General features: G+C 35.0%; 1 protein-coding gene across 1 annotated transcript in view; it reads right to left on the reverse strand.

Moving 5' to 3' along the window:
• The window catches only part of SNTG1 (syntrophin gamma 1), a 190,891-nt gene that overhangs the window by 64,043 nt on the left and 105,493 nt on the right, over positions 1 to 21,355 (reverse strand). The window contains exon 11 of the mRNA XM_019474602.1: positions 8,403 to 8,441. Coding sequence (XP_019330147.1) covers positions 8,403 to 8,441 — 39 coding nt within the window. The remainder of the gene's footprint in view (positions 1 to 8,402; positions 8,442 to 21,355) is intronic.

The following is a 21,355-nucleotide window of genomic DNA, read 5'->3' on the forward strand; positions in this document are numbered from 1 at the left end:
GGAAGAACCCTGGCTGCACACAGGCAGGGTCCGGTTTATTAAAAAATGTTAAGATCATATTATTGCAAGAAGTAGCAGCTGAAGGGAAAGCCCTTATTATGGCAACCTAGCAATTACAGCACTCGAAAAGTCAGTGTGTCAAACCTGTGTCTTTCATCTTCTAACCTAACCATCAAGCTAAAAGCTAAGGTATACAGCTCCTGTTGAAGAAATGACACTGCAGAAAGACATGCAAGACCTGTGGGATCAGAAAAAGCCTGATTTCACACCTGAGAGGAGTGTAAAGCAAGGTGAAAGATCTGGTAAGAACACCTTAATCTGGAAAGCAGTAGACCAAGCTGTCCACTTACCAGTTCAATACTTTTAAGCCATGACTGTCACTCAAAAATAGGCATAAACATATTCTTTTGTAAAGTAGATGTATTTATTTATTTATCTATTTATCTATCTATTTATTTATTTAGAGCAGGAACTTCCATTGATTTCTTAAAAAGCCTCTTTGTGGAAGCATTCAGAGCTTTGAACCTGAAATGAATGAAGCTTTGACTCAGACCCCTAAGCCACAAAGAGATGGGCTATCATACTTGTCCCTGTGAGCTGCCTGAGGTAGTGCTACACCCCAGGTGTTTTGGACCTTATCCAGATGGTTCTCTGTTCTTCAGGAACCAAACGGGTAACAGCCTGGCATCACATCACTTCGCCACAGATTCCTAAGTCCTCTACCCTTGAAATGTCACTAAAATACGTACAATAACTAGTAACTCTTCTTCCAGAACGAGAAAAATAAGTAACATTTGTTTATCTGTTTATCAATTTAGGATTCCACTTAATAACAACTAGTTGTGGATGTGTCTGTTTATTTCACTCAATTTTAAATGTCTACAATAGAGCAAGGCATTTAGACTCCCCTCATTCATCTGCCCTATTTAAGCCTTTAGTGGAGAATACAGTACATTCATCCCTGTATTGACTAAAATCTGAACACAGATCTAACATGGATGTGGTCACTAAATTTGGTCAGGCAAAACTTACCCTTATTGAAAGCAATTTTCAGGGAGTGACAGTAATATTGCAGAGAAAAAAATAGCTAAATAATACTTGTTATACTAACAAGTTAATATTAGAAAAAAAAAAAACAAGAGAAGATAAATGAGAAAAATATGTAAATGAGGATGAAATCTATACTTGAGGCAAAATTGAATTTGCTGGACATGCAGAAATGATTTGATACACAGCTTGAGACTTATAGTTTGAGATTTAAATAAGAACTTGATCTAATCACTCTTTTCTATCATCTAAATTTCCAGCGGGTGTCCAAATTACTTCCATCCTCTCATGAGCTATAGGGTATGCAGCCCCAGGATATAAGCATTGCTATCCAATAACTGCATCAAGTGACTCACAACATGAATAGCTCATCAGGTAATCCAGTATCTTCAGGAAGCAGTCTGACCTTCCTTTCAAAAGTCAACATGGTTTCCTCAGCCTAAAATCTCTAACAGTCTATGGTGTGTATTGCCCTTCTAAAAATTTTATGTCCTGAAGTTCAAAAGCTACTCTGCACTACAACGTAAAGGGAAGAAAAATCTTTTATTAGCCGCAGAAAGCATAGTTTTTATAATAGAGAGTGCCTCAGAAGCATCTAAAGCAATTAAAGAAACTGCTCAGTGAAAAGTATTTCATGTCAGGCAAACATATTTAGATAAATAGACAGATAGACAGATAGATAGATAGATAGATAGATAGATAGATAGATATTCCTTTTATTTTACAGAAAGCTCAATAAAGTATTAATAAGCAACATAAGCCTTTCAAGGGTTTATGTTATGGAGTAATAATCCATGCCGAGTGCCATAGATAGCTGACAATACAATGCAGGGAATTAACACGGCATAATTTACACCCTATCGTGCATTTCTGCTTAATTTAACAGGAAGAACTCAGCTCCCCCTGTGTGTTTCTATAAACATTTAACAATGGAAGCTTCATTTCAGAGATTTTCCTTCAAAACAAACCTGATCAAATCCTTACTGTGACAACAGATGGTGATAGAGCAGATGTACCATAGGACCTGAAAGTTCAATAACTGTCAGTCAAGAGCTGCAGAATGGTTACTCTGAGGAACTACAGTAATGGCATATTGAAAAATAATTAATTCAAGTCATGCAAAATCAGGAAAAAAAAAAATAATAAAAGAAAACAAAATACACCTAGGGAGAGGGAACAAAACCAATGTCCTTAATGTACTTCTAGAGTAATGACTTGATTTATTTTGAGGTTATGTCACCTTTCAGTAGACCACTTTTTAATCATTCCACTTTAAAAATATTAATACAATAACAATGTCATCATGGAGGTTATTATTCTGCAATTAAAAACCAAATAAAATCATGTTTCATACAGATGTTTATCACTGGAACAGATGTTGTCCTATCAATCCACCTGAACAATGCAATTCACCTTTTTAAGTGTAATAGAGATGCAACACATCTGCAGCAAAGGACACTGGCTTGAGTGACAGGCAAGCCAGCCACCGTGACATTTGTGTGTATTCACCTTTATACAGCAATTATAAGTTAGGTTTTATTACATACGCTCACTGAGCTGAATATTCAGAAGTTATTTTAAATGAGATTGTTCTAACTGTGTAACTTTAATCAAGCTGAACAGCAGCCTATTAAGCCAGAATATGAGGTGATATACAGCTGATCTGGTACAGCTGCATGTAGTTGGTTTTTATTAAATTATATCAAAAGTAAGAGAAAAATGGCATATCCATGTATATTTGTGAACGTCATCAAAAACATAAATATGCCTGGAAAACACTGGGATTCATGACAACTGAGTGCTGCTGAATCTGACATGCACAATTATACCCCAGTTTCTTGCCTTAGTGATGCCTTGCATCAGTTCATTATGCCATGATGTTGTTTTAAAACTGAGTTAAACACAGTTGTGGAGATGGAAACACTCTCTGTCTCATTCTCATATATGTCTCATTATAAACTGTTAACTTTGAACAGGACAGCTACCAATTCTTTTCCCATAAATGCAGGAAAATTCTAGAGGGAAAGATTCTTCTTAAAAATGAAAATTAAAATTATTTAACAAGAATATCTTATCTTCTGTAGAGACAAGACAAATCTTTCAAAAATGCTCATGTTGCCTGTGGATAGAAGAGAAATAACATTCAACTTAAAGGTTTATAGCATTCTTCCCCATTATCTTTTTTTTTGTGAATTCAGCATTGATGAAAGGCGGAGGATTATAGCCTTTGAATTCATCTTAATAGAGATGAGACATACGGCATGGAAAAAGAAAGTTTTAAATACACTGCTCTGCCAAGATATTCTAATCTTTATTTCATGTGAAACCTTGAGACTTGACTTTTGTCTGTGTAGTAAAGAAGCAAGAGGCTATTTATTGCATTTGTGAACATGTATGTGAGCACAGCCATAATCCAGTGAAAGGGAAAATCAGCTCCCCGGGTTTGGAATGTACTGAATCTGCTGTGCACCGCTAGCTTGTTGAGTAAAATAAGTTAAAAGTGCAATCAGAAACTAAGGACTTTCCCAACTGCAATTTATAAACATTGTAGCTACTTGTACATGTAGGGACAGGAGCGGGTGAACTGAAGGCCAGACCAAGGTGTAGTTCTAAACCTTGAATTCCACTGCGTACCTAAACCAGGTGTAACCAATTCATCCTCCTGGCATGGCAATTGGTAAATGCCAAATCCCAATAAAACCCATATAGCAAATGAAGGTTATAGTGTGTAGTAAAATCTCCAGTAGCTGGAGGCAATACATTTGGTTTCCCACTCTGAGAAGGATCGGAAGATTTTGTAAGAAAGACTATCTAATGCTGATTTCCTTAGATGCTAACAAGTCAATTTTCAGCTGAGATCAGCACATTCGCAAACTCATGGTGGCTAATGTAAAGATTGGGAATTGAAACGGAATGGGCAGTGCTTGTCCTCAATACACGACCATAGTTTATTGAGGTAGGGTGTATTTTCCTGTTGTTTGGAAAGGGTTAGCAGGGAAGTCGATGCCACCTTTCAGAACTCACCTGCCTAATGATGGCTCTCTCAGGAGGTGACATTTGCTGTAATCACTGTAACAGCTGAACAGCAGTGATGAGTTCCAAGAAAAGGAAACATGCCTGTGTTTCCTCTTCCATCTTGGCTGATCAAAGAGAGAAGCCTCTGGATGAAACCTTGAAATATTCTATTCTTCATGCATCTCTGCTATGAGGTCTTTATCATTTTTCCTCCGGAATTATGGAAATTTTGTCTACGACATAGTATTATTTTTAGTGCATATTTAAAATATGCATTATGCTTTCAGTACCAAATTATTATTTTTTTTTTCTCTTGCTGAAATGAACTACTTGCTGATATTGTCTTAGATGGTACTATATGTAGCCCATGCATATAGTACCAATATAGAAACTGCAACCAATTTTCTAACTTTTTACCACCTTCAAGTGTTCTTTCCATCATTGTCAGCTCAGAAAGGGGGAAGTTTATTTCCCTCTTCTCCCACAATCTTCTTCAACAATATTTTGTCTGTGTGGTCCTCTTCCAGCATTTTTTGCATCATCTTTCCACCACTATTAAATGTATTAACACCATTCTCAGAACTTCTTATTGCTTCATGCTGTCCATATAATTATCACTTTCTTATCAATACTCATCATCTTTGAACTTTTAATTTCCAATAAATGTATCTTATCTTTCTAATAATTTTTCAGACAAACCTACTTTCACAATTACTGCCTTAGAGGAAAGCTGCTACATTATGTGCAGTCAACAAGTCTTTTCTAATCACTTTTTCTCTTCTCTTTTTAACTTATTGCAACATTGAGACATTTGGATAACATTGTCAGTGTTACAGTATCTTCCACACCTATGTAGGTTCATTTGTTTCCTCATTGTAATGCTAATGGATCTGTCCCGATATTTTCTGCTCCGAATTGAGAATATATTCATAAAGGAATTCTAACTGGATTGGTTCCTTGACTCTAGTTTGACAACTGCCTTCCCCCCCTTTACCTTTAACAACTAATTAAAATCCACGTATATATACAAATACATATATACATATTAATTTTATTTCTATATATATGCATATGAACATATATATACAAAAATTCTAAGTGAAAATAACCTTCAATTACCCTGCTAGTGCTCATAAAAAACCCCATGGGTATTCGTTAAGTGAAATTAAGTATGCTTTTTTTTTTTTTTTAAGCATACTAGGATCAAGACAGCAGTCAAAAGATTAACTTGCAATGTTGTCATTGTTGATGGAAAATTCTACAGAAAATTTTGCTTAGATCAACAAAGCTGTAAAATCAAAACCTTCACATGCATTTTTGATACTAGTAATATCTAAGTATGATAAATATATTAAACTCCTTAGTAACTGGATATTTAGCAAAAGGAGGATATTTGAGAGAAAAGGTTAAGTACTGAAATTTATTGGTATTTATCAGGAATCTTTTAGATATATGGGGAAGAAATGTAAAATATGCTGTAGAAATTTTGTCACTGAGGGAGAACTGAAAAGCCACATGATCATACAAACCTTTTCCACCTGTATTGACTAAAGATAGTACTCTAAAAATTCTTAGTCAATAGATGTTTTTCAATAAACTGACTTTGAAAATGTTTCATTATAGGTGCTTAGAAACTGTCAGTTTGTCTTATTACTGATTTTTATTGAACAAGATGCATAGGGCGTACAATAAGCTATAGAAGCATTTCCATCCTAAACAGATAACATGCTTGTAGTTTGGACTAATCATTTTAGGCAAAACATATTGTAAGAAAAAATCTAGAAATAAAATCCCAATCAGATCAGTTTCACAGTTGAAGTTCATGATGTGCTTGCAGAAAGAAGTTAAAACTAGCTATTCAGCCTCTTAGACAAGAATGTATTTTATTAAAATAAATGTCAAGATGACAAAAGTAGTCAAGATGATAATTTAATATTCAGATAAATAATTATGTGTTAATGTAACAAGTAAAAAGGCCTGTTCCTTCCCTGCATATCATGTTAATATCTGCTGTATATAAGAAGTCAGAAATTAACCTTACATGTGTGTAGTCTTTTCTGACTCTTCTCAGAAATACCTTATTTAACTTAAATTAGTTGATATTTCCTAGCTCCTTCTACAATAAAAGAAACGCAACCCTCTCTACATAAGGTAAACCCAAAAGGGAGTCTGTTTTTGAAATTAATGTTCCCTAAAATTTCAAGACATCCACAGATCAATAAACCTTTTCCTTTTCCAGTATTTGATGGGCTGTGAGACCTTATCAGTCTCACTGTCCATCAAATTGGCCTCTCTCTTTTCAGTTTGACCTTTTGGCTGACTTTCTAGAAACGGTCCATGGTAATTCCTTTGGAATATAGTGATCGATGTTGATGAGAGAAGAACACATTAATTGCAGGCTGCCCTAACAGATAACATGACCAACAAGCTATTCAAGCCAAGAAAGTTATTTTTGCTTTCCACTGGAATTCTAATGAAGAGGAAAATGCCTTACTGACCACACATGCCAAGAGTTCCAAAACAGCAGAGATCACTGAATTAATATGTCAGCCTGGTGGGACATTATAACTGTTGTTTATATTTTTGTTGTCTTTTTTTACAGTTAGAGCTAGTTAACTATTTTTTGTTTACTAGGCATTTTGTCCTTCCTTCTTTTGAGATAGGAGCATTTCTTTGCCACTGCCAGTAACTGATGTTATAGAAACTGTTCTGAAAATGCCCTAATACAAGTGTTATCTTCAGTTGCTGCATGTGACAAACCACTTCCTTTCTGTGAATTCAGGAGGCAAGACTGAGATAAAAGTATCTAAAAATGTGAGTAATTGTAGTGCAGATGAAGAATTGAGAATCAAGGGCAAATAAAAATGTACCTAATTATTATGTTTTATTTATTCTAACTTCATTTATACATAACCATATTGTTGTTGTTGTTATTATTGTCATTCATTTACTATGATTTGTGGACCTTCTCATGAAGAAAGCAGCAAAGAAAATAGTAATACTCCCTCCACTGTGAGTTACACTCAGCACAATTCCATATTAATAATTCCATATTAATAAAGTTGGACCAGAGACAGGGAACTGCGAAATACATTGACTGGCTGAAGATGGGAGTAAGGGAGGTGAAAGCAGTTTTCTTCCTCAAATCTGTCCTCTTGAAGGCAAGTTTACGGCTCAGTCCCCATACATATTTCTCTCCTTCTACAAGGATGTAATTTATTCCTTCTGATGAATCAGATTTCTCTGTTTCCCCTTATTACAAGTTCCATAAAAAGAAATCCCCACTATGTAATAGTTGTGATACACAACACATGCATACTTAATTGGTTTAATTTACTAGACATGTACTCTATGATAAGTAGCCCACCGCAAAATGATCACATTTTCAACTGTTGTTGTGCTATATTACAGAACAATTAATGGCATTACTGTAGTATGGGAACAGACTATGTTCCAAACGAATCTTTGATCACTTTACAGTGTACTGAGCTTTACCCTGAATATTTATATTCATGCTTTGTTTACAGAGTTTTCTAAAATATATGCTGATCCTTTTGAGGAGGTGTGGCTGTTGTCCATTCTTACTATGGTCTTTAGCAACTAGAACCTCAGAGTTTCAGCCTTTAACTTTGAGCTGCCTGTAGGTTTGCATCTTTAAAAAAACAAAAATTGTGGAAAGAACAGATTTCTCAAGACACATGGCTCTATCCCTTTATCCCATGGATCCAATCACCTGATACACAGCTGTAGAGAAGAGCAGCAATTGTGCTCATGGTGCATTTTGCAAGAAACCATCTCTATTCAAGGAATCCTACTCCCTTTTTTTAAGACATTGCAGTGCCTTCCAGGAATATGACACTGCCAATGGATGAACTTGGAGACAGTCAGATGATTCAGTTTGTTCCAAATTCTGCTACCGGCCTGCTCCATAACCTTGTGCAAATATTATTTTTTTATGTCTTCATTTGGACAATAGAATTCATACATTTTTAGAATTTTAGAACATTGATGGATACTAGCTAATTCTGTAAAGCATAACAATCCCATTCCCCCTTTTATAGTAAAATGGGTAAGATGCAGCCTGAAGAAAACATTTATATATATATATATGCATTAAACAGATTCAATTGAAAAGATTAGGCATGATCTTACTTTGACCAAACACTCCGGTTCCCTTTGACTTTAGAAAAAAAAACCAAACTATTTTGAGGCAGCAAGGTACTCGCTAAAGAAAATCTACTGAGAATCCTTGAGCTAGAATAATGCACAGCTACCACATAATTAAATACTGTTGAAATGAGAATTATAGATGAAACAATTCCAAATTTTCTTTTTCTTACCTGCTGGTTTACGGGAAAATTCCTGTTGATTTTTTTAATCTATAAAAATGAATAAATAAATAGATTAATACTCAGTCATTAGAAGAAAAAGAACCAAAACATTGGATTTTAGAGACATATATCAGACATTCCGTTCCAAATTATGTATGTAAAAAAAAAATATATATATATCTCCTGCAGTAAAGGTAAAGGGACTGAAATCTTTGACAAGCTCATGTGAATAATGGGACATTTCTGTGGTCATTGTGTGGTTCATTCTGCTGTTCAGAATACAGGAAAGGAGAATACATGCAAAGTTATTTCTGAATTCTACAACGCTACTTCTTTTGCTTTTTTCTGATTAGAAGTGATAACATAAACTAGAGTATATAACTATATAAGTAATTCAGAACAACTTACTGCCATCCACCAAAATCATCAAGTTTTAAGCAAATTCCTTTCCTTAAAGAATAATGGAAAACTGGGCTGGAATAGCCTTTGAAACATCCCTTACTCTACCCTTGTATCCTAGGTGCAAAATCAAGTGTGCAAAATCAGTTTTGATAATTGTTCAAGTAGTTTTTTCTTAAAACATTCAATACCCCTAAGTAAAAAGTAAAGAGAAAAGCAGTCTGAGACACCTGATTCATGAGGAGTTTGTATTTAGCCCTGCAGATCATTGACTCCATCTACATAAACATTGCCAGCCTTCTGACACAAAAGTGCCCAATAGAAGGAGAATTAAGTGTGGAACATACCCATTCCTGCCATTAGTAGAACAAAAATGTTCTTTTTTATTTTAAGCATAAGCCCTTTTGAGCAAACCTGGTAAATCTACCATGTGCATTCATGACAGATACTTAATACCTAGAATTTATTTTTTGCTCTCTTATGTTAACTTTTCACAATTGTTTTTGTAGCTATGGGTAAATAGGTAAAACACATCTTCAAATTAAAGACATTGTCAACCAGGAATCAATTGTATAGCCCTGAAAGCCCTGAAAGCACAGTGTAACATTTACACTACTTCAACCAAAGGTATGATATCTTTTTAGAAGAAAAAAATAATCACTACTGAATTTCCTCCAGTGTTTATAATATCATCTCTAAACAACTATATGCAGAGATGTGAGTGCCACTGTGTTTTGCAGACTTTAAAAACAGACTGTTTGCTGCAGTGGTAACCTCTTTGCATTCTTCATACAAATACTGAGCAAGCCTGTAAGACTGTCACTGATATCCTGCAGTTTCACTATCAAAGGATAGTTCTCACTGTCAAGAACATGCTGGCAAGCAATTTCAGTTGGTTTTCAAATGTATCCTGAATCAAAAGTGTCAGAAGAACGTTTCCACCCTCCCTTCTTGCAGGTACATCAGCTTCAGTTTCCTCCTTTCTTCAATGTAAGTTAAGGGGAAGCATTAGAGGAGCTAGGACATTTGGTGGACAAAGTATTAAAACAAAATGAATCCATGCTTTATAAGATACCAACTATCTTACACAATTTCTTAAAAGAAAAGATGGATGAAAAACACAGGGTTTTGACAGAAAAACAGAGATTTTAAGACTGTTGGGATTTATTCCTAAATCTGACATGAAATACTCCAGCATGATAAATCCCTGTTTGTGTTAGTAGACGCTATTAAAATCCTTATCAAAACTGTGTATTTCTTTCTAGTTTAAGCAAAGACTACAGCCAATACTGTGAAAAATTTAAGTTATGAAAGAACATTGTCAAGAAAAAGAGATTATACTATTCTAAACAAAATATTGAAAATATCTCTTTAGGGGCAAGTTACAGTTACATATTAAATACTTTGGCAGTATTTTTGTTTACTTCATATATAGAGATTAATTTTTTTAACAGAAATAATTAGGAGCTTTGTGTACTTTTAAATGTTCGTGGAAAATGTAATTGCATGGCCCAAACATCATTTTCTCATTCACAAATTTCCAGCTCATTTTTTTTAAAGTACGATCTAAGCACCTACATTGCATAGTTGTTTTAACTGTTGTTACTTTGATGAATTAAACCAATCATGTTTATCCTTCAGGTAATATGGTGATGATTTCTTGAAATGCGTTATTTTTAATTACATTATAGTTTGCAAATTGCATTATAGGTGTTCAGTTCTACCTGGAACTAAAAAATATTAAGTGTGATTAGTTTTAGGAACACCCTAAATGTTTATCATTCAGTATTAGACATTACATAAAAACCAAAAAAGTTCTACAATTAGGCAGCAGAAGTCACTGATCTTTAAGACTATGAGATACACTGTCTTGAGAATACGGAAAGAAAAACATTAGCCAACATTGTTCTTCCCAGCATGTTACAAAATACACACATCTACAAATAATCCAGATCCACCAATCCTTAAGAATCAAATTCTAAATGTAAACATTTTTCACAAATGAAAAGAGAAAAAAATCTTCTGTTACTTGATAATCTAAAAAAGAAATGTTCCTTCAGTCTTCCATAACGTTACTGAACTCATTGTAATACTCTTTTTTTATTAAGCACAATCACAGCACACAACACTGTGTAACTGATGCAAATGAATAACATTTGTTTTCATCAGAGGACACCAGTACGATACACTGCAAACATATATGCACATAATATTTTTAAATAAAACATCTTAGCAGATACTACACTAAGAAAGAAAGGCAGGCACTCTGAGAACGTTCTTTAGAAAGATGTGTTCAACTAGAGCAATATAAAATCAGGAGTGGCACAAGAGGAGACTAGTTAACAAATTCTGTTCTGAAGGCAAATATACAGGAAGCATTATGAAAACTGAATTGAAGCTAGCAAGAACTACCTGCTTCTACTTCATGTTCAAAAAACAGGTGCTGAGGGGTGAAATTCTATTCTGGTTCAACTTCTGTGAATGCAAATTAGGAAAAACTAAGAACACAGTAAAGAAAGTAGTTTAGGATTTCGTGATCACCTAAACGTGGAAGGAGGAAGAAAGCATCAAAAATAAGGTCTCTGTAGTATGTTGCATCTGACTAGTAAATAGGCAAGTGATGTTGATATGAGACCAATAATGGAAGAACAGATTTTAGTGGAAGCTATCATATAAGAATGGTTTGAAGCATAATTGATTGTGATAAGGGTACAAACATGTATGACTAGATATGTTCCAAAAATTCAGCTGGCCAAATATGTTAGGACATCATAGTTATGAAGAATGCTGGACAGAGAGATGATATGAAGTGAGACATAGAGAAGAATGCACCATGGCCAAATTCAGTTAATTTTGCACACTAGATGTTGCCACCACAGATGGATAGTTTTCACAGTGATGGCTGTGCCTGCTCTGCAGAAGAAACAAGTAAGAACATGGAACACATCACTCCTCAGCAGGGTGAGCAGCTGAGCAGGCTTTGGCTTCAGGTATGCACAATGATTGCAACTTTTCTTTTTTTTTAAATTTTATTTTATTTTCCTTAACAGTCTTCATGCAAGAGAAGCAGTAATCCAGAAGAATACCCTTCCATACTATTATCTTGTTTTGTGAATTGTACCCTATTATTGTTGCCCTCTGCTGGAATGCAGCCGATTAAGCTCTCAAAAACTGGGTTTTAAACTTTCACATTCAGTTGAAACTGAACGGAATTGTTCACTCCTCTGTGAGATACTATTTCAGACCTTTGAGCAAATACCACTGCAATAACTGTTTTCAGTTTCTATAAGAGGATTTTAAAGTGTAATCTCAAAACTGCTATTTATTAGGGGTTTGTTTGACCTTTTTTACCTATTTATTTTAATGAAATTGTCTATTCCAATGAATTCACAGGATCCTCATGAGATGATGAGGAAATGTGCCTTTCAATGAGCACATGCCACCCTGAGGACTCTTAAGGGCAGTATGATCTAGAGATAAGGGCCCTGATTCCAGGTTTTTCCAATTCTTAAAAATTTCAATAGAAGCAATTGTATGTTTGAAAACTCTATGTGTCCCATGCTTGCTTTAATCCTATTTCCTGAAAAACCTGTATTGTAAATGAGAGGCTCACAGTTCTAATGTGATAGATGATTAATGACAGTGTGAGTCTCAGGTATCACAACTGGTCCTCTGCAAGAAGCAATAATATAGTAGGTGTTAGTTGTCAGGACAGAGTGCTTGACAGAGACCATTCCCTCAGAGTACCTACAGGAACAGCCAAGACTGAAGGGCAACATTTGGAATGAGTAGGCACCAGCTCCTGTTCAGTATTGTGTTGACTTAGACAGTAGATCAGAGTCTCCCACACTTTCACATATGATTTGATCTATCATTTTCTTGCAGCCTCTAGATGTCGTGTAACTTTGCAGGTCTCCCTCCTTATCAGAAATTTTCCAAATAAAAAAAGAACCCCTTATTATTTTAATTTATTCTGGCCATATATCTGGATTTCCCCAAACAATTGAGACTCTGTAGCCTTCTTCATCAATTGTTTGCATTACATAACTGCTGATTTACATTCATTAACAGCTAATTAAAATATAATAGCTTCACAAGAATGTAAATTCATTAAATAGTTCTTAACTTTATCTCATGCATTAAAGCAACAATACAGTTCATGCCTCTGGGATGTTAAGTGATTGCGAACAGGTAGCAAGATCATCACAATTTGGAGCACTTTGGAAAAAAAACATGAATCCATGCTGTGATAATCTTATGTTAATGAATGAATAAGAAAGAGTGTATAACTAACATTTGGAATTATTAGTTGGTTAGTCTTATTTTCTGTCCTTTCTAGGCTTTTGTTTGCTCAATGTGATAGGTAAGTTGTGGTAAGGTTGTGCAATTTTGTTATCCGAGAGCATATGTGCATTGAAAAAAGCAGGGAATCAGAGAAAATTTGAAAGAAGCATGCAACAGTTCACATGAAATACATCATACATTGGTGAATACATTCAAATATACGTATAACTTCCTATAGACTGAATGTAGGAATTCTTGATGCTGGTTTTACAAGCTGTAGTAGATTTTAGAGTTTAGGCTGAAAATCCATATAAGCTACGATAAGCAAAGCGATCTGTCAACGTGTTCCGGAAAACATGGGAGCATACGAACGATTTAATGTAACATTTACGTCTGCCTCCTGACCTATCAGGGATGATGCCATTCTCTATTGTCTGTTGATCACATTTTACCAGCTAAATGGTTCAAGGGGTAAAAAGATTTGGATTACTGCCATGATTTCTAGTATTTTCATGCCTAACTCAGATTTTTCTCAAGACTAGATGCACTGGATTGCAAATGCACTCAGAGTGAATGAACTCAGCATTGAGTTCCTTGAAGAAAGAAAGGGAAAAAACCAGAATATATGAACATTTATATAGAGGAGAGGGTTGATATAACACTGAATAATGCATAAGCATAAACATGACTTCTGCTTTAGAGTCTGTTCCTATAGATCCCTGTAGGCTGAATCATTCTCACTATGGTTGATAGATGAGAACAAAAGTGAGAAACAAAATTATATATGTTTCAACTTATATAATAAATTTTATAAAATCTCTCTTGGGAGTCAAAAGAATTTAAAAAAAGAGATCAAATACTTTTAAAGAGTATAGACAATTAAGACACAGTAGGCAAAATTCAGGAAGACCCTTATCAGCTGACTGAAGAAGTCCCAAAGTAGCAGCTGGCTGGAAAGACATAGGGAAATATAACACAGGACTAGATGGATCTTTGTTCTGGTTCAATATTAGCACTTTGTGGATCCACTTCTTGTGGATCATCTTAATCCATCTGGAAACTAAAAATTTTCCTTTGAATCCTACATATAAGTAGAGGAAGAAAGGCCTGAGAAAGTCTTGAGGTCTCATCTGGAAACCGGTCCTATAATTCTACAAGCTTCCTTTTCAATTCTTGTACTGACTGCCCTTGTATTAGCCAGCTGTACAAAGTATACAGAGAGCTTGCATGTTTTGGTGAGCTCCCATACATGCAGATATTTGACAAATACTTTTGGAGACAACAAAGTATGGCTAGTAAGACTCAGGAATGCTCCCCCAAAAAACAAATCAGTTGAATACAAATCACTCCTAACAGAGGTCTTGAACTTATGCAAGGAAAGAAAAGATTTGTATATTGAGAGTTTTTATCAATTTATGGCATGTAAGCAGTATCAAAGAACAAATGGCTATCTGAACTATGATTGCAAACCTGCATACCATCAAACTTTCATTTGCTTTCTCACTCAAAAGGATTGTGATGCATTGAACAGTACCAGCACAGCAGTAACGGATGAATATTACAAAGAAATAACAGATTTGCACCTATTACATGAAAGTATAATGGGAGCCCTAAGGACAAAAGCACAAAACCTAGTCTTCACACATCTGTGATGTTCCAATAATAGGACTGCAATTACTTTTACTTAAATTAAAAAACAAAAAAATTCACTTAACAGATGTATGGCTTAATTTAATCCTGCAATATTTAACACCTATTCCTAAATTTGGACATTACCTTAATGATAATATTGCTATTGTGCTTCTTTAAAGAAGATACTTGTGTTACAGAGTTTCACAACAGTGAATCTCCATAATTAAAATACCAGCAGCAACATGCATATTAGTAAAGAGACAATGGTAACAACTGAAAGCCAGTGCCTGAAAAAGCTATTATGGTCCCATCTGAAAGTGAGAAACATATTTCTCTCTACTAAAGATTTACTAGAAAGACTGTGAACAATAAGAATTTAAAAATATATGAAAAAAAATGACCCAGAAGGAGATACAAGAAGCATTGCTTCAGATAATGAAATGCAACTGGATAATTGTGGTTTATATCATAATAGTAGTTGCTCATTGGAGTATGATTACTGCAGTATCAATCACACTAAGAGTAAAAAAGCTGGTGTAAATAATCATCAGTAAAACATCTACTCACAAAATAGTGAAATATATTCCTCTTGAGTACCTCTTTCATTTGCAATTTAAAACAATTTTACTATCCACCAGAGAAAAACAGTTTGCAATGGAAATCCATCTGAATAGGTATTCAAATCCATTTTACTTCCTGTTAAGAAAACATACATAGATTCCCAAGTAAAGATGTAGTGTACCTAGCAACTGTCAATCCAGTCTTCCTTTGAAGATATCAAGGACTTCCAGATGAAATATAACCATTCCAGATTCCCCTAGCTAATCTTTTTAAAATTATTAATTCTAAGTCACTTGTATTCAAAATACATTAAATATAAACCTTATATATCTTCTATAGCTGGAAATACTAGACTCTAGAAGCTATCAGATTCATCCAGAATACATATTTTATTATTTTTCTCTGAATTCTCAACATTCAAGGAAAGTTTTGTTGAAATGCCACCCTGTTTTTCAATAATGTTTTACTTAGCTGTTGCTATATCCTTCCTCTATACAATAGTGATTAGGACTTATGTTAAAAATTAAATAAAAGAAATTCTAAACTCAAAACTCTCACCGCTAAAAGAAAGATACAACAGGGAAACAAGTTTAATAGTTGGAAGATAATGCTTGGCACTAAAAATCTACAGTTCATTTCCACAGACTATCATTGACTTATTGTGGGATCCTAAACTTCAAAACTTCACTACACGAGTTAGTTTAAAATAGTATGCTTGAGTTATTATACTTCAGTTTAGTTTGACTGAGAACACAGCAAAATAATATTTAAAGTTCAGAATATGGTAGGAGTAGCAGGTCATAATGACTGGTTTAGTAGATGACAAAATGCAAAAGCAGTTACATCCTCAACACATTACTAGATCAAAACACTAACACGCCGGAGCTTCAAGATATCTGCACTTGTCAAAAGACGAGCTTAAGGCAAAGAAAAGAACTAGATTTTGAAGTAAGAGCACAGTGAAGAAAACCCTGGATCACTCTCCTTCACAAAATCATGGCAGTAATACACATCTGGCTGTACAAACACCCATGAGAAATGCTTGAATATACAAACTGTTGAAGAGGAAAATAATCTTATTAAACAAGTGTGCTAGATACGATTAAGAAATGTCATTGATCTAGTCAGAATTTTTTTGGGGGGTGGGATAATTTTTTTCAAAGTTTATCTATAGTTTACAAGGGTAAGTGTAGTACGCAAGACTGACATTTGTTTAATGCATTATCATATTTGTGCTTGTTATGAAACTTGGATTATGACAAACAAAATAAAATCCCTATAGCAAAAAACCAAGGCTGGGTGTTTTTGTCATTTGGAAAGTATATATGTTATAATATTTGTAATTCATAGCAGTTAATAAGGGAGTTAAAGTCATGAAGGAAAAATCAAATCTAAAAATGAATATGTACTGTATGCACCTAGTGTTAGAGTGACACAGCACTTGAGGTGATGAGATTGGTATTTAACAAGGATGGGTTTCAATGGGAATAATTATCTAAATGCAAATAATCAATCTGATGTTTGATTTTCTGGTTTAGATGGTTGATTAACAGGTCTGCAGCTCCCAGCCCCTCTGTTCACCAGTTATTACTGTAGAATAAGCAACTCCATGTCATTCTTCCAACAGAAACCAGATTATTAAATTGTTAAAAATTGATCTATACATCTCTCCTGGTTTAAAACATCAGATTTCATACTTTCTGATTTCTCAAAGAAATTAAATAATGTAGAAAATTCCAATTTCAATTTTACTTTTCACTTATAATTTCATTACAACATAACATTTAGACAATATAATATCTAGTATATAGTATTTACTTTCAGAAGTTTTCACAGAATGCCAAAGAAATGGAGGAAAAACTTTAGTCTGTTGGTAGCCATAGTTTGTCTTATCCTACTATTTCTGAATGCAGTTGCAAGCATTGATATGAATATGTTCATTCTATGATAATACAAAAAAAATAGAAACATATGGCTGAAAAATAACTCAATAGATCAAAGCTGTCTGCGCAGCCCATTTGTACAGTCCTGCCATGATGGCACTCTCAATGCCTTATGAGTCAATCTATGAGCAAGTACAACTCTGCTTAGCACTGGAAGTTTTCCTTATATCAAAACAGACTCTTTCTGGTTGCAGTTTAAGCCCATCACTTCTCATGTAATCCATCACAGAAACAAAGAAGAATCTGCCTGCTCTTTGTGTAGCTTTTCTAAAGTTGAAACATTATTCTTTTCTTCAGGCTATGCAGTTCTATTTCACCCTGTATTTCCTTGCAAGTTCATGCTATTGTCAAAGAAGCCTAAGCCCTCTTTGGTGACACTGCTTCTGCACATAAGCATCGTAGGACACATTTTTCCTGCATGACCAGGAGGACTGACTAGCACATTACAACGGCTCTGACCCTCTCAGCCTTCCTCCAAGAGTCTCGTAGTCACTTTTGATCTGCTTAGAGTCACACTGAAATCGGTCATGGCCACATGAATGAGCAGTCCTAGTTAATTGTCATTTGGCTAGATGGCTTTGGCAAAATCCCTCAGATTTAAGCTCCTGGGAGACAGAAGGCTTCCCACAATGTTAGGTCCAGTCCCTAGACCGAATTTTTCATCACATGCAGGAGTGAGTCACTCATGACCAATACATCTCTTCCTCATGGGAAGGGTGATCATTAATCTCACGGCTTTTCCAGCCTGCCAGGTTTTCATTTTATTTTTTCTCCACTGTCATTAGGCTAGAAACTTCAGTTACTGTGGGCAGCATTGTAATGCATCACTGCCTGAGAAGGGACCATTTCCCTATGAAGAAGACCTGTGAGTAGAAACCACTTGTTAGCCAGGTTTTCCTCATTCACAGTAGGTGCTATTGTGGATCTTCCTGGCTTGTGGCTAATCATCTTATCCACACCCTCCGATTCCAGATTTCACTCAGTTTGACAGCTTTCTCATGTAATTTCTCTACCTACTTCTTAAGAGATTTCACTAGCAGGTATGTTCTAATTGAGGCATCTCCTCCCTCCTCAGCCTTCTTTGGGAAGGGAACTGTAAACCATAACTCCTACAAATTCAGTTTAAGATTTAGATTGAGACATCTCTAGTATTGGTTCCCATCTAAAGTTTCCACTTGCACCATTAGCAGATGCTGGAAGAAAAATACCTCACAAGAGAATTTAGATTCTCATCATCAGTTTGCTCCATATATGGTATACTTGTTGAAGCTCATTACTTTCCTTGTTTCCCTTCCCCCTAAAAGTCCTATTCACAGCTTTTGAGTTGCTTCTTTACTCAGTCACATGGCTCCTTGCCTTTTAGGTCCCTCTTGCCGACCTGGTCTTTTCACTCTGACTTGGCTGAAACAGAATGAGAGGCAGTTTGTTGAAGACTGCAGCTAAACCTATTTTGTTTCTACTCTCTCAGTCTATCAGCGGGCTTCTGACCTTGCCCATGAAGAGTTCACAGTTTGCCAAGGTTTGCATTATTTCAGGACTCCTCATTTTGGTAGACATAACAACATTTGCAGTTCACACTCTAGCATTTAGTAAGACAAAGGGGGTAGTAAAATGGCAGAAGAAATGGAGAATTTTACACAATTATATATAACACATGAGACAATTAACCCTTTTGACAGAACCTAATGCCCCGTAGAAATGTAGCTAGTGATTTTTAAAATACATTTAATACTTATACCATAGCATATTGGTCTAAATGAATTCCTGCTGGCAAAGTTCAATAAATTGGCCAGTTTCCAGTGGCATAGACAAATACCTTTACCTGAGGCAATGAAGCTAAAAAGGCTTTCTGTAGTCTTACAGGTATTATATCTTTCACCACCCCACCACCAACCCAAGTTTCTTTACTTTAGTTTGAGTGGATTAAAAATAAAATTATAGGAACACCTAGTCTTTGTTGTATTGTGTCACATTTCACTTTTTCTGTCTAAAAGAATTACACACTTTTATTCTCTTGCAGGAAGAACAGCAATATTTATGAGACAATTTGGCTGACAGCACCAGATAACAAATTTCTTGTGAGTACACTAAAAAAATCACCCGGTATTACTTTACTTAAATAATTTGATTGATATAATATGAAATAGCTGTTGAGACATGAGGTTCACATGATAATGAACTAGGTATTAACACAATTGCTAAATTTGACACTAAAAAAAATTAAATATTTTCATATGTCACTGTGAGATAGGTATAAAAACCTTAGTTTTTCAGTACTTGTTTCTGCTGAAAGTTCACCATTCATCTGTATAATTAATTATTTTAAATGTAACTTGAAACACTACAAAATTACTTTGTATTACTTTTATATTTAAAGGTCATGTCCTCATATTTTGTAAAATGCTTCTGCTCCCTCCTCCTTATACACAATGGGGCTCACTGTACTCTGCATTCAGATTAATCACAGACTCACTCTAGCACTGTATTGAGTTATACTCTGAGCTGGTTTTCAATGAGAAAGTCTTCTGCAATAAAGCTTCTGCATTGCTGTAAGCAGGAAAGACTGGACTCTCCTTAACCTTCTTTCTCCTAACAAGCTGCTGAGCCATGAACTTGAAAAGTCTTGAATTTAGTTCCTTCCTATAGAATGCAGTTCCTTCTACTTATCTCCAATTTCACCTCATAACTAAGAATTCATTATAAAATACTAAGCAAAAGTCCTCAGACATACGGGTTTTCTCAAGTATCTTCTGGTATTTCTGAAAAGGAATGCTCAAATACTGACCAATATGGTCATATACAAGTGTAAAGAGCTGTGTATCTGTCGGACCGTGGCTGAAAGGCAGGCCAAGGGGCAGAATATGTCAAAGTACCAAAAAGGGTAGGGTACAATTTTTTGCAGAAACCAATTAATTTTCAAGCTCAGACTTTTTTTTTTTTTTTTTTTTTTTTTTTTTTTTTTTTTTTTTTTTTTTTTAAGAAGTGTGTTAAATACTGAACTACATTTGAGGACTATTTAAATTTTGACAACAATAATGTTAAATTGACATAGTAGTAATAGATGGTATATTTTTCTTGCCCTGGATATGACCTTTTAATCCTTAAACAGGAAGAGTTTTGAATAATTAAGAATCAACAAAATTTTCCCCAACCTCTGATGAATTACCAATTTATTGACATTAAGAATGACTAAGACAGGCACTGAGGATACAACAAGTAAATTTAAAGATTACTTTTGCTTTAATGTGCATTTCAGACTTGCCTATGAGAAAACTATGAACTTTTATTGAATTTCACTGCATTATATTGGTCTTTGAAAATCAATTTTCAACAGAGAATGAAAAAAAAGGTAAACCAAATTTCAAATCCTTTTAAAAATGACATATTTCTGCATGAGTGAGAGTTGTCACATAGTATATAAAGTTTAAGAAACATTTTTAAGATCTTTCATTGAAAGTGCATGTGTCATACTTCAGAACAGCAACTCACTGTCTAATTGCATTTCAGCAGCAAAAGAGATTGTTTAGTCAAAAGTATAGATTTTTGTTATATCGACAGTTCTTGTAGTCCAAAGGAAAACATGATTTCATAAGTTAATAAATGCAAATAATAGCATTTCATCTTTTCAAGATATCAACATGTGTCAACTTCTTTAAGTTTCAACAATAAAAAAAATTATCAAAGGAAGAATCATCCTTATGACACTTAAATTAGAATCATAGAATCATAGACTCATTAAAGTTGGAAAAGACCTCTAAGATCATCAAGTCCAACCATCAACCCAACACCACCATGCCCACTAAACCATGTCCCTAAGCGCCTCATCTACACGTCTTTTAAATACTTCCAGGGATGGGGACTCAACCACTTCCCTGGGCAGCCTGGTCCAATGTTTAAACACTCTTCCAGTAAAGACATTTTTCCTCATGTCCAATCTAAACCTCCCCTGGTGCAACTTGAGGCCATTTCCTCTCGTCCTATCGCTTGTTACTTGGGGGAAGAGACCGACACCCACCTCGCTACAACCTCCTTTCAGGTAGTTGTAGAGAGCGATGAGGTCTCCCCTCAGCCTCCTTTTCTCCAGGCTAAACAACCCCAGTTCCCTCAGCCGCTCCTCGTAAGACTTGTGCTCCAGACCCTTCA

The sequence above is a fragment of the Aptenodytes forsteri genome, unplaced genomic scaffold, assembly GCF_000699145.1.
Source record: "Aptenodytes forsteri isolate BGI_AS27 unplaced genomic scaffold, ASM69914v1 Scaffold139, whole genome shotgun sequence".
NCBI classification, from domain to species: Eukaryota; Metazoa; Chordata; class Aves; order Sphenisciformes; family Spheniscidae; genus Aptenodytes; species Aptenodytes forsteri.